Genomic DNA, 13,228 nt, shown 5'->3' with positions numbered 1-13,228 from the left:
AGCCAATAGATCCTCCATGTTTGCAGGAACAAATTAAAAACCTGAAAAGAATATTGAGGTTACCTTTCCTCCAACAAACTGACAGGTAAGATGGTACAGTACAAGGCAGTGTGGTTTAGTGGTTAAAGTTGGACTGGGATCTGAGAGATCCAGTTTTGAGTCCCTGCTTTGCCACAGAAGCTCACTGGGCAACTTGGACCAGCCATTCCATCTCAACCTAACCTACCTCTCAGGGTTGCTGAGAGAGAAAATGCAGGAGAATGTAAGCTTCTTTGAGTCCACTGGGGAGAAAGGTGGGGTTTAAAGGAAGTAAATAAAATGAGATTTAGAAAAATGGAAGTGGAACCAAGAGTAGTGGGGGAAAGGGTTGAGTTGGGCATCAGGCAGAGGAAGGTGTTTATAACGGTTAAGAGAACAGGACCAAAATTTATGCCCTAAGATGGAAAGTAAAAAGTATGCAATAGGTTGTGAGCAGCAAATGAGATTTAAGCTTTTTACGAGAAGGAAGAGCATGAGACAAGGGAAAGAGAAGTAACAAAAAAGAACACCTGGAGTGAAGAGAGGAATAAGAATAATATACTAAGACAATTCAAGAGGGAGATTACATGCCAGGATAAGACAAAAGATGTCAAAGCAAGGACCCTCCACAACAAATCCTTGCAGGTCTGTTTACTAATGAGAAGGTGACAATTGTTTTAAAATAAACAATGATAGGACCCCCCCCCCATGTGCATCTCTTGGGGACTTTCATCCAAGGAAACATCTAAGTAGGTATCAAAATGGGAGGGTTTGGGGGAGAAAACCAGGCCTACGCTCTTCTCACTGCTAATTTTGTATGTAGAAGGGAATGATCCAACAATGAAGAACTGGAATACATTTCAGAAGCTGCAATTTTAGCCCACCAAAATGGTTTCTGTTCTCTGGTACTATAGGTTTTGTTACACTCATTTTCCATCCGAGCGAGGCAGTCCTGTACGGTACCATTCAAAGCAATTGGGACTCCACAGTTGTGTGAAAAAAAATCCCCAAATTCTGCATCAGAATAATCCAGGTGTTTGAAACATGAATTGTCATCTTATATCCTATCAGTTTCCAGAGATGAAAGGGAATGTCTCGTGTGTGTGTGTGTGTATAATTCCCCTACTTGTAGACCTCTCCATTTTGCTTCGTACGTTGTTTATGAGGGTCTACTGATTCCCGCCCACCAAACAAAACGTTAGAGGGCAGGGGACACATGCCCCTCTTCAATAACATCTGGTAGCACTCCAAGGTGCTTATCTTTTTGCTGGGCTTTTCATGTGCCAATTTACACATTACAGTCCTTACGGCTGTGTCACAAGGACTTTAGCTCGCACATGTATTGCACAGTGTGTGATTCCTGGGCACGTACTGGTTCAATTTGAATTGGACTGATGCACATGAAGAATGGGTTCCTCGTGGCATTTTCCAGCCTAGAAATGGCCCCTAATTGGTAAACTGTAGAACTCACTAACTGCTGGCTTTTTGAGCTTGCTTGACTCATGCTATTGAAATGCTCAATATTTTCACTCAAAATCGAGTGCTGCTTATTTCTGCGTGAAGGTTTTCCCGTAGAAGTTAATGGCACAGATTTGGATGTCTGGCTTGCTTGTGTTAACACAAGTATTTTTAATGGCAAAGCATCACCTTTACTGCCTGCTCCACCAGTACACTGGTTGGCTATGCTTATAACTGTATTAATAGATGCAGCTTCCGACTTTGTACAGTTGTGCTTCCTCACATTTATATTTTTAGATTTAACCTGGATGTAAAAAAATGAAACGCTCAGGAAGTAGGTTCTTTCCTACTTGATTAACTGTATTCTCCCCTCCCATCCCTTTTTGTCTTAGCAAAGTATAGCTTATGTGAGGAAGCAGTGATTAGACAGAAAAGCATAGGAGCATGCTTTAGGTTTTAACATACGGGTGGTTTGATCATCCCACCAATTTAGATTTAAGTCACTTTAGAGTTGTAGGCATCTGGTGTAGTATCTTTAACGGGTTCCTACTTACTTTTATACCAAGATCTTTACACCATGGTAACAACGTGGTTTGGCCATAGCAAAGTCCACGATAATTCATAGTATCCCCTCCTTTGCAGTATCCTAGTTTTATTTTTAAGAAGCAAAAAGCAAGCTGTCTGGCCAGCTAAACTATTTGGATGCTTAATGTTACACATGTCATATTTTAGAACCAGTTCTTGTTTCTGTAACAATTTGATAGCAAAATATTCATAAGTGACTAAAATGTAATGTGAAGTACAAGCATAGAATTTCAACCTTTACCAGTTTTTGGTTTTAAGTAAATGTGTGCATGTGTCTTTAAATGCCTGGTGTAATATAGGTGAAGAGTGGGGATGAAAGAGGGATGAGTGAGTGATATGATTGATTGATGACTCAGAGTGTGGGCGGAGTGAAGGCAGTTTTAGACAGAGTGAAGAAAGAACAGTCAGAGAGAGGCCAGCTGTGTGCTGCCTGAGCATGTTTTAAGTATTACTGAGAGAAAAATAACCTATGTGGAAATCTGAACTATGTTTGTGAAAGAACATTCAGTCAGAAGAAAGCAGGCAAGCTGTGCGCTGCCTGAGCAGTAAGCATTTCTGTGAAAAATATTTAGTGAGGAAAAGAGAGGCTAGCTGTGCGCTGCCTCAGTTACTTTAAGCACGTCTGTGAGAAATACTGAGTCTGAGAAAGAGGCTAACTGTGTGTGAAGCCTTAGAAGAGATCTGTGTGAATGAGTTTAAATGAAGTAACTTTAAGAACTGAGAACTACTTTTATGAAACCGATACGCTTCTTGAAAAAATAAAAGTTTACTTTGTTTTTGTTATATCCCAGAGTAGCTGTCATTGCTATATGCCATTCCTATCCTCAGGGCCACATAGAACCACAAAGGAGCCTGACACTTGGACATGTTACTAAAGGGAAAATTTAAATAAAGTATCTTGGAATATAATATTCCTGGTGCCAGCAATCTACCCAGAGGGTGTAAGGGAAAGATTAAAGGCAAAATCTATCCAAGAGAAAGTAAGGGTCATAACAAGTATTTCTATGATACCAGATACTACATTAGATGTGCTTTCAGATATGACTGAAACTGGCTGCTGTGACAGGAATCTTGTAAAAAAATAGTTTTTCTCCCTGTAAACTTCACATAAATCTTATTCAGATCTAAAATTTCTTTAACCAGGTGTTTCTTATGCACTGAAAATGCAAGTGAAATGGCTGACAGTGGAATTGCTTCCCTTTGCCAGCAAACACGTCTTCCCTTACCAAGTTTAATAAATTTAAAAGTGCTTGTTTAGTCACAGCAAGATATGCCATTTCATGTTAGAGCTTTCAAAACATTTTCTCTTTGATGCGAGATACTCCTCCTTCGTGTCTGCATTAAGCAAAAGACTTAATACCTGTGGTGGAAGTGTTAGTATCAGTAATGCAAAACTAGATAGGCTTAAACCCAGCTAAACTTTGTCATGACCACAGAAGTTAGCAGCTCATGTTAATTTCAACTCCCTCTATTTCTTTCTATAGGGCAGCAGGCAGACACTTACGCAAAGAAAAGTGAAGGACAAATTTTACAGAACTGGAAAACACAGTTCTGTAGTAGTAGAAAAGAAGCACCTATAAGACTAACAAAATTTGTGGTAGGGTATGAGCTTCTAAAGAAGTGCACTATGGCTCACAAAAGCTCATATACTACCACAATTTTTGTTAGTCTTATAGGTGCTATTAGACTCTTGCTCTTTTCTACTACTATAGACTAACACAGCTACCCATCTTGGTCTAACCCAGTTCTTGTGGGTCATTTAAGACATGATTCAGAGTAAAAGCACAATGACCAAGAAGAAGGTTACAAGCAATAATCTAAATTGGAAATACTAAAAAGCCAATTTTGATTGTGCCTTTAGAGAGAAACAATGAATTCAACCTATATTTTAAGAACTGAAAGGGCAAGACTTAGCTAGAGGTAATAAGAATGAAAACTATTACAAGATTCTAAACATAAGATTATCAAGATTAAGAATAATCAACCAAAAGTTCATTTATGGCAACAATAAGAACAAGAGAAGAGAAATGGGCATATAACAGTAACATTGTAAATTAGCAGCTTCTATTGGAAACCAAGAGGAACAATTTAGAGGAATAGGACCCCGGAGGGAACCTTAGAGAAAAAAAGATGACAGAATTATTGTTACAAACTTTGGAAGAACTGAGCAAAGAAAGGAGTAAAACAAAACAAGGCAAACATGACCCAAGAAGCCAAAAGATGGAACCAGTGAATGGTCAGTATCAAATACTGAAGACAAATTTTCTGTCCCCTCCGCCCTTCGGGCAGCTTTCTTTGAAACAAGTACGTTTTATGGCTTGAAAACAGGCATCATACAGGGAAGTATGTAAAGTTTTGATTATATTTTACATTACAAGATCTTTGGTCATTTTATTTTTGGCAATATATACAAAAGTTTTAGGGAATTCATCAAAAGGGACCTGAAACCAAGTAGCCTCTAAAACTTTACAGTACTTGAAAGATGCTTTTCACTCCTCTTTGTTCAAATACAGTGTATTTTCCCTCAGGATGTTGAACAGATTCCAGACCCATTCATTAGGGACATGAATGCATAGTTTTGGTCCTATTGCACTTAAATTACCACAAAACAATTTTTTTTAAAAAAAAAGTCCTGTGGTATGTGGATTAATACCAGCAGCAGCAAAATCCAAAACAAAATATAAAATGTACATTTGATCTTATCTGTTCTTTCTACTAAAATTATTTCTCTCTTAACTGCAGATGGATCTGTACATTTCATTACTCCACATTCCCAAATTAAAATTAAACGAAAAGTATATCATTATTTGACAATTTGTTGCCTATAAATCCATCCAAACCTCTATCTTCAGTTACTTCAATGGAGAAAGTACAAAAAATAATTGTTTTCTCTTGTCTGTCCATCCTTATCCCCCAAATATGAGCCACAGATGAGCTCCCTGCTCTTTGCAAGCCCCCACCTCCATGTTTTAGCCTTAGAGTAGTACTAGAGGTAGGTGGCTGGCAGCAGACAGTTATGAAGGAAGATAGTGTCTCACCTAGTTTCCCCAGCAGATCACTTGGGTGGGCATGATAATGATGCGCTTAACTCCTTTTTGTCTTACTCAAAAGTGGCCTACAGATAAGGCTAGCTGCTCATCAGGAGTATATATGTTACACTTTGGGAACAATGGGAAAATCAATGCATTTTACAGATAATGAAGCTGAAGTATGTCTGTACTTCACAGAATGGTAGCAGGCCATAACTTTCAAAGACATGCAATCTAAAGGAAGATCCGTATGTAGCTTGTCGTTGAATATATTTTTAGAGTATCACTGTCCATTAAATCACATATACTGTGTTTCACGCAGAGAGGGAAAGTAATCTTCAGTTTTGAAGAGGTCAGGAGGTTCATAAAGTGTTTGATTCGGTCTTGAAGAAGATGATTTCTGTAATTAGAAATCTGTATGCTGAAATATTCACACAACAGAACAAGGTAGCAAGAGTAGATTTTAACACCCATAATTTAACCAACTCTAAATGAAAACAAAAACTCTTTTAGAACTCATACTGCATTGTTTTCAGTTTGAGAGCACCCTTTTGGTTACATTTGAGAATAGGCAGCTGGCAGACTGCATAAAATATTGGAGGTAGGACAATTACAGTGTTCATGTGTGCACTATCAAGGACATAACACCTCCCCCTTGAAGCACAAGGAGTCCAGATAAGGCATGAAAACTGATTGCTAAGAAATGAACTGAACCCCTGCATTTCTTAGGGGAAAAGCAATCTCTCAGTTTCCCTCTGAGCTCTCTGAGGCTGCTTGGTGAAGGAACTATGTGACTTTCTGCTATGGGAGGGGAGGAAAGGCTAGGAAGGCAAACACAGGCTACAGCAGCAGCAAGATCAGCATTAGTGAAAGAAATGTCGTAAGGCAGGACCTTCAAAGGAGGGAAACTTGGGCAAAATTGATGTTGAACAGCATTCAATGCAACAATAGTGCATCTTAAACACAGTCAACAGGACTTCCTGTACTGGCGTTCTATAAATTTGAGGATTGTGCAGCTTACATTCTTACATAATGTAACACTGAAAGTTCAATCTAAACATCTCGACTTCTAATTCGGTTTATTAAGAAACCCCACGGACCAGATCTGTCCTTTCTGAGCAGTTGTTTTTTTTTTACCAATTCACAATTAAGGTTTGTTCTCTCTAATAAAAATGGAAACCATATTGAATCATGTGTTGCGCAGAGAATTCTAACTAACCCAACAAAAGTCTCCAACATAAATTTTCCTCCCCATGAATACAATGGAAACTAAGTAGCTACCCAAAGAGCCATCAGAATCCAACGAAAAAGTTAAGATTTCAAAAGATGTTCAGACTCACTTAAGTCAACATTTCTCCATTTGTTTATCACTAGGTCCATCCAGGCATATCAACAGAGAGGGAGAGATTTTACCTTCCACACTTGCAATACTAAACTTAGAGCTCCTCTGGAATTTATGATCTTTAACTGGTCCCATGAGACTGGCTGCACAGCTTATAAAAGTTTTGGGTTTGATTGCATTCTTATATAAATTCTTTCTAATGAACCAAGTCTTTATTCTTGTTAAAGAAAACTTACATTAAGAAAGGATGGCACATTGATTGTGTGTAACAGTTTTTTGAAAGTATTTGGAAAAGTTCCAAGGTCTGATTCTGCCTTTGTGATACGTTCTTCCATCCCAGTCACACTATTTCCGACCATTTTTACAAAGGCCTGGTTGAAAAACAAAACCAAAGAGATAGGCATAGCAATGAACGTGTATAAGCACAGAAGAAGACTGAAAATATTTTCTAGCCAAGTAGTTTTATGTGCTATTTATATAGCAAGCACATAATCATTTGCAAAACTGTACAGGCATTTAAGTTTGTAGTTACATAAAATATAAGGGGAACAATCTGGTATAGGCCCAGTTCAGACATTCCAAAAAAGTTTCATTCTGATAGTGATGGGCAAGAATCTGGCTAGATTATTGCATGGCACACTGAGATCAAAGAAAGAAATTGTCAAGTAACTCCAATTAGGTGTGACATCCAAATATGGGCACTTCAATAAACTGAGGTTGGTTTTTTTAACAGTAACTAGGATTCTTAACTAGAGTTTAATAGTGATTAAGAATTCCAGTTACTTGGAAAGAACCTAATAGCAGTCAAGGTGCTTGCAATTTGGAAAGAAGAAATGCACAAGCTTGTCATTTAATCCAGCCTTGGATTTAAACCCATAAAAATGTGCTTCAAGAACAAGTCTGCAATGCAATGTAGCAAATAACTGACATTTTTTCATATGAATAATACATTATTTAATTCAAACAATGAATACCAAGTGGCCCCAGTTGTTTACAACTTATAAGGCATTTTTAACACACTTTTCTTCTGTCAAACTCAAGGTGGGTTCTCTACCCTTACCTATTACACAACTGAAAAAAAAATAATGACAGTACAGTAGGTAAAAAATCAAAAAGGAAACAAAGAGCCCCAAGACTTCTTATATTTTGAACTTCTGAACCCATCTGAAATATTTCAAGGATGATTCATGGTTCTGAAGACTGGATTTCCTGTGCACTGACTCACTGCTGAGACCTACTAGACAAAGGCACTTTCCCCCCCTTACATAAAAGAGATAGGATTCAGCATTAAGAAAAGAATAGCAGCCTTAAAATAAGAGCAACAAGGTCATTTGTCTAATTCAGACAGCTATGTACATATCTATTAGCATGTAGGAGAAAGCCTACGGCAGAAGCAGAACAAACATGCAAGGATAAAACTGGGCCACTCTATGCATATTTTGAAGCTCAAGCATCTGCAAACGATAAATGGATCAGAGTTTCTTATAATGGATAATGTTATTAGCACCCCTCCTCCCAACTAGGTGGAAATATCACAACGGGTAATTCACGTAAAAACAGATTGACGTTAGAAATACATACCTCCAGCTTGTCTATCTTCCTATACAGCTGCCTCATTTCCATAGCTTTTGCATGAATATGTGGCACACTTTCATTAACTATCTGAGAGGAGTCATTTCGAATCTGGAGGGAGGGGGAAATCAAAAATTGCCCTGTCTATTACAGTGGTCAGCTGGCTCAGCTTTGGTAAATTCTATGAACTTAATTTAAGATTGTTCACAATGTCCAACTGAGTAAACATATACCACTATACTGGTTTCACAATTGGCTCACAGAATGTTTGTACATGCCTGGAAGCATGATGGGATTCCTCCAACAACAGAATTCAATCTATAGTAAGTTAAATGGAGCTACCACAGATTTGGATAAGACAAACTAAAATCCAGAGGTGAGAGTCAATCCCTTTTGTTGTTTTAATAGGCAGTTTTACATGGATTTTGACTGTCCAAGGAAACTGAGAAGTGATTGAAAAGTACCTGTGCATTATTACAGCAATGATCAAAACTTGATTTACTTTACTTTGAGCAAAAAAAAAAATCAACTTAAGTAGTTTATAAGGAGGTTGTAGAGGCATGTATTGGGCATGTAACATCTACATTTTAGGTCATTTCACCCCTTTATTAAAGCATAAACAAAGGGCCTTCTAATTTTGTTGAAGGGAGACCGTCAACATAATTTGAACCAATAGCATTCTTAAAGGAAAATGCTATATACAGTTCTATGCCTCCACACAATGGCATACTTACCATGTCGAGCATCCCCACAAACTCATCTACCCTGGTCAACAAGTCTTCCAGATTCTTGTCTAAGGTTCTGACCTGAAAGAGAACAAAATATTAGAAGTTCAAAAAGCTGAAATAATGACGGCAAGCATAAGTGGGAGAATGCTTCCTTCAAGCTATCAAAAGCATGGGACATATAGGTAAAGGTAAAGGTAGTCCTCTGTGAAAGCACCAAGTCATTACTGACCCATAGGGGGATGTGCATCACGTTTTCTTGACAGACTTTTTGTTATGGGGTGGTTTGCCATTGCCTTCCCCAGTCCGCTACACTGTATTAATAGGGGAAAAGAACAGCTTTCCTTGCTTGTCTCTGAAGAGTTTCAGGAAACTCAGTTAAAGGGAAGGCAGGAGAACAGAACGCATTTATTTAGATATTTATACTCTGTGTTTCTCCCTAATGGGAACCCAAAGCAGAATACATTGTTCTTTTTTCCATTTTACTTTTACAGCAGCCACCTTGTGGTTAGACTGAGGGCCAAGCTACTCCTTGCATTTTCTAATGGGCCCAGGCTCTCTGGGAGTAGTCGGTGCACGTGAAGCTCCAAAACAACACTAATAACTCTCCCCAGGGGCTGCTCTGGCTTGGGAAAATGGCATTGGGAAGGAAGGCAGAAACCCTTCTCCTCTCACACCACCGTCCAAACCAAATCCCTGTGGACAGTTAAATGCTGCTCCCCAAAGTCACTGTGTGGCTGCAGAGACAGCAAATAGATTCTGGGAAACCTGGAACTAACTCGTTGGAAAACATGACCCTAGTAGAGTGACTAGGCCAAAGGCCATGGCAGAGTGATGATTCACACCGGGATCTCCCAGATCCTAGTTTGGCACCCTACCACTACATCGCTCCAGCTCTTTCTGCTGAAGCTGCTTCTAGTTTCGATGCGTTCGCTATCCTTTGTGGCTGGCTTTGCTACATTTTACGGTTGTGTGGGAAAAAAACATCGCCAGCTGCAACCGCAAACCGCTCTCATCAACATCAGAGTGCGTGACGGTGAGTAACACGTAAAACCAGGAACCAGTATACAGTGATATAAACCTTAATGTCCTCGTTTAAAAGCCCATACTCGGGGCTGCTTACTGTGGCAGCCTTCTGGGCTGGTGAAATTCTAGCGGGATCTTCTGTCTTGCAGGCCACCCCGAGCCGGCTTGCCTGAGAAAAGCTCTCCCGGCGCCTTCTAGAACCGCATTTTGGGAACGTCAACGCCGGTATCTCCCTGCAGCTAGAAAGCCAGCGCAGCGGCAGACCGTTTCTTCCCCTTCTGACAGGAGGGAACATGCAAAGCGGGACTCCACCGCTGGCGGCCTCGGGAGGAAATTAAGCCCACCGCCTCACCTGCCCCGTCCTCCCCCTCACCTGCCCGGCTGGGGCGGTTCCGTCCAGCGGCTGCAGCAGGTAGGCGGCGTAGTCGGCCGCGGCCGTTGCCGCCAGCAACAGCTCTCCTTCGGCCGCCGCTCCCTCGTCGCCGAGGCCGGAGGTGTTGCTGTGGCTCTGCGAGACGTTGCCGCTGTCTTCGCTCAGCTGGGAGAGCGGCGGCGGCTCCTCCTCGTCCATGTCCCTCCCGTCCTCCGCGCACCAGGCCGCCAACTGCCCGGCCCCCGAGGAACTGGTTTAAGTCCTGAGAAGCTAACCGCGGAGCCTGTTCAACTACGGAAAGCCAGCGGGGACAAAACCGAAGGTAAGGTTGCGGGTCGCCAGGGCAAAGGCAGCCCGACACGTGATCCTGGGGGGAGGAGCCTGCCGGCTGGCGTTGCCGGAAAGCGCGCTCTTGAACGGCTCCTCCTCAGCCGCCGCTTCGAGGCAGGAGACTTTGTTAAAAATTCCCCTTTTTATCTCGAAGGTCGTCGTGTTTGGGTCCAGCTTTTGTCCAACAGTTCTCGACCGAAGAGGACGGCTCCCTTGCTTCCCCCCTCCCTACACACCATAAGAAACTCCCTCATCTGGGTTATTTGGGAACCTTTTGCTAGAAGACGAGTTTACAGCTCGCTCCAAACACGAAAGATGTATATTTTATTAAGAAGAAAAAGCACCTTAATACGTTTCATATCACCTTTTAAGAACGACTCTTGAACTCTGCCAGGAGACTGATTGCAGATGTCGGTCCAAAAGCAAACTCCGACAAAATGAAGAGCAAGCTGTGAAGTACCAGCCACGGTCTACTGGGGGAAGGAAAGGCGGGACCTCCGTACTCGGTTTTAAATATCCATTATGTTGAATAAGTGGTCCAGAGATGTAGGCAAAACATTATTCTGCTTCTATTTTTTTTGTAACGACAAACGTAATTCTCGCTTTTTCTTGTCGTGGGAAGGGGTGTACAACTATGCAATAGCACGAACTGCAGTGTGTGAGCCACCCATGACTTCTGTGAATGCAGAGAATAGCTCAGGAATACTTTTTATCTTCAGGTATAACAGAAGGGAGATTTTCTATAGCCCCTCCCAATTGTTCTCCCTTCCCCTTTAATCTGATTTATAGAGGTAATTTAAAGATACTGTGTAGTTTTATAAGAATGCACAGGAAAAGCTTGTTTTTCTATTAAACATGACTAATGCTTACACATATTGAGATAGGATAGTCAGTAGCAGACTTCATATTGGGGGAAAAAACCTTAACATATTTCTCAAGGTAAAAACAAGTCTGCTCAGCTTGGACATGTTCCTTTTGCCTGACCACAAGTTACTACAGAACTTTTTGCAATAACTTGATGAAATACTGAGTACATATATGATGTAGCGATGTAGCGTGAGCCAATATTTTCTTTGCTTTTGCTCACATATGCCAGACTGAACTTTATGAAGACAAATATGTCTATGTACTCCCCCCCTCATTCTAATAACTTTCCTTTTGCTTAAAAGAAATTTTGCCTATTATTTTTAGCCTGCAATTTAACAGAAACAAAACAAATGTTTAGCTAGAAAATTTCAGAAGTTGACAATCCTGTATATCAGCGTTACTATGGAAGCTACTGTACAACATCCTCATTCTGCCCCCTTGCCCCAGAAGAAAGGTTTTTAAACTGGACAAATAAAGACACTCTTTCCTTTATCTTTTAAAAGCTCCTTGATACACAGATTTTAAGCAGTGGAACTGTTTAACTTAGTGATTAAAAAATAATCAGCAAGAAATCACTTGACAACTCTGCTTTAGTCTTTTCTGGTCAGAAATGTGTTGCTGTACACAAAACCTACTTTCTCATACACACATTTAAATCTACTTGCCCCCTGATCCACATGTTACATTAGAAAAAAATGTTGTTATAACTTGCTGTTCCTCTTTATTTTTTCCTGGTGTCCAGACCCATGCTACTTTTATATTCTGTACAGTATCTTGCACCAGATATTGCCAGCATTTTTTAATATCCCCATAATTGCTTTGATTCATATATACACAAAATAATTGAAAATAATCCATGCAATAGTATACCAGTTGTGAGTGCTATGACCCTTCCTACTGAGATGCTAAAAGCTTCTTAAGAGATTCGGAGTCTTTTGCTAATAAGTGAGGTTAAAGCCTTTAACGGAAGGCAAGTGGTTGCACGCACTCAAACCTGTAGTCACCTGGCCTCTACTAAAAAGAGTCCTAGTTGTGATACAAGTATCCAGCTACTAACCTCAACATTTCCTCTCTTCTGAGCAATTGTTTATAGTTGCAACTCGCAAGTGAACTTTGATGCTCTGAGATTTCTGGACTGTATGCGGTCTGCATCCCAAGTATAGAACTAAAGCTGCACTTGTAGTCTAATTGAATAGTTTCACTAGAGATCAGTAAGAGAAATGATATTCTTTTGGCCCTATTACAGATTTTTTAAAAACAAATATTCGACAATGAGGTGTTTGTGACAGCCATGAGACCTATCAAAAACATTCTCAAATAGGTTAGATCAGGGGTATCCAACAGGTAGCTTTTGATGGCTGTGGCAGTTTGTGCATCTCCTAGCAGACCTAGAAAAAAGATTGTCAAAAGATTTGCTCAGGGCTTTTTTAATTCATAGGATTTTTCCCTTTGTGCTGCCTGGTCAACAGTGTCATTCCTGGTGCTCTTCCTAGGCCATGCTCTATTTTTAAATCAGAACAACACTGTAACATCCTGTGGGGGGAGGGCAGGGGGAAAATAGATCAGGATATATTTCATTATGCAGAAATAGCTCTCATTAAAGGCTGGTGACCCCCTATGTTATATTCTTCCTAACAAAGAGGACTCCCACAGATCTTTCCTATACATTTCTGCACCATCTCCTTTCTTCATGGGTTTGTAGCCCCTAAAATAATATATTTGAAGAGAGATGCAGTCAGTGTATGAATGACAATAATAATCACACTTATATGCCACTCTTCTAGACAGATTAATGCTGGTGAACAAAGTGTATTATCCCCACAATACAGCTGGGGAGCTGGAGCTGAGAGGATTGGCTTACTCAAGGTCACCTGCTGAGCTCTTGGCAGTAATGGGATTCGAA

At 40.4% G+C, this 13,228-nt stretch overlaps 1 protein-coding gene across 3 annotated transcripts; it reads right to left on the bottom strand.

Moving 5' to 3' along the window:
• Positions 1-4,557: 4,557 nt before the first annotated feature.
• On the bottom strand, positions 4,558-10,471 carry BLOC1S4 (biogenesis of lysosomal organelles complex 1 subunit 4). Of its 3 annotated transcripts, none has more exons than XM_054985129.1 (5): positions 10,129-10,471; positions 8,739-8,810; positions 8,014-8,115; positions 6,669-6,803; positions 4,558-5,490 (listed from the first exon to the last, which is right to left on the bottom strand). In XM_054985129.1, exons 1-5 carry the CDS (start codon positions 10,324-10,326, stop codon positions 5,389-5,391), a joined length of 609 nt encoding a protein of 202 aa, XP_054841104.1. In that variant the 5' UTR covers positions 10,327-10,471; the 3' UTR covers positions 4,558-5,388. The 3 variants fall into 3 exon arrangements, with proteins under 3 accessions (XP_054841104.1, XP_054841105.1, XP_054841106.1); XM_054985130.1 differs by lacking the exon at positions 10,129-10,471 and adding an exon at positions 9,853-10,106; XM_054985131.1 differs by lacking the exon at positions 8,014-8,115.
• Between the last annotated feature and the right edge of the window lie 2,757 nt (positions 10,472-13,228).

The sequence above is a fragment of the Eublepharis macularius genome, chromosome 7 (genome assembly GCF_028583425.1).
Source record: "Eublepharis macularius isolate TG4126 chromosome 7, MPM_Emac_v1.0, whole genome shotgun sequence".
NCBI lineage: Eukaryota > Metazoa > Chordata > Lepidosauria > Squamata > Eublepharidae > Eublepharis > Eublepharis macularius.
This window is presented reverse-complemented; position numbering and strand designations above follow the sequence as displayed.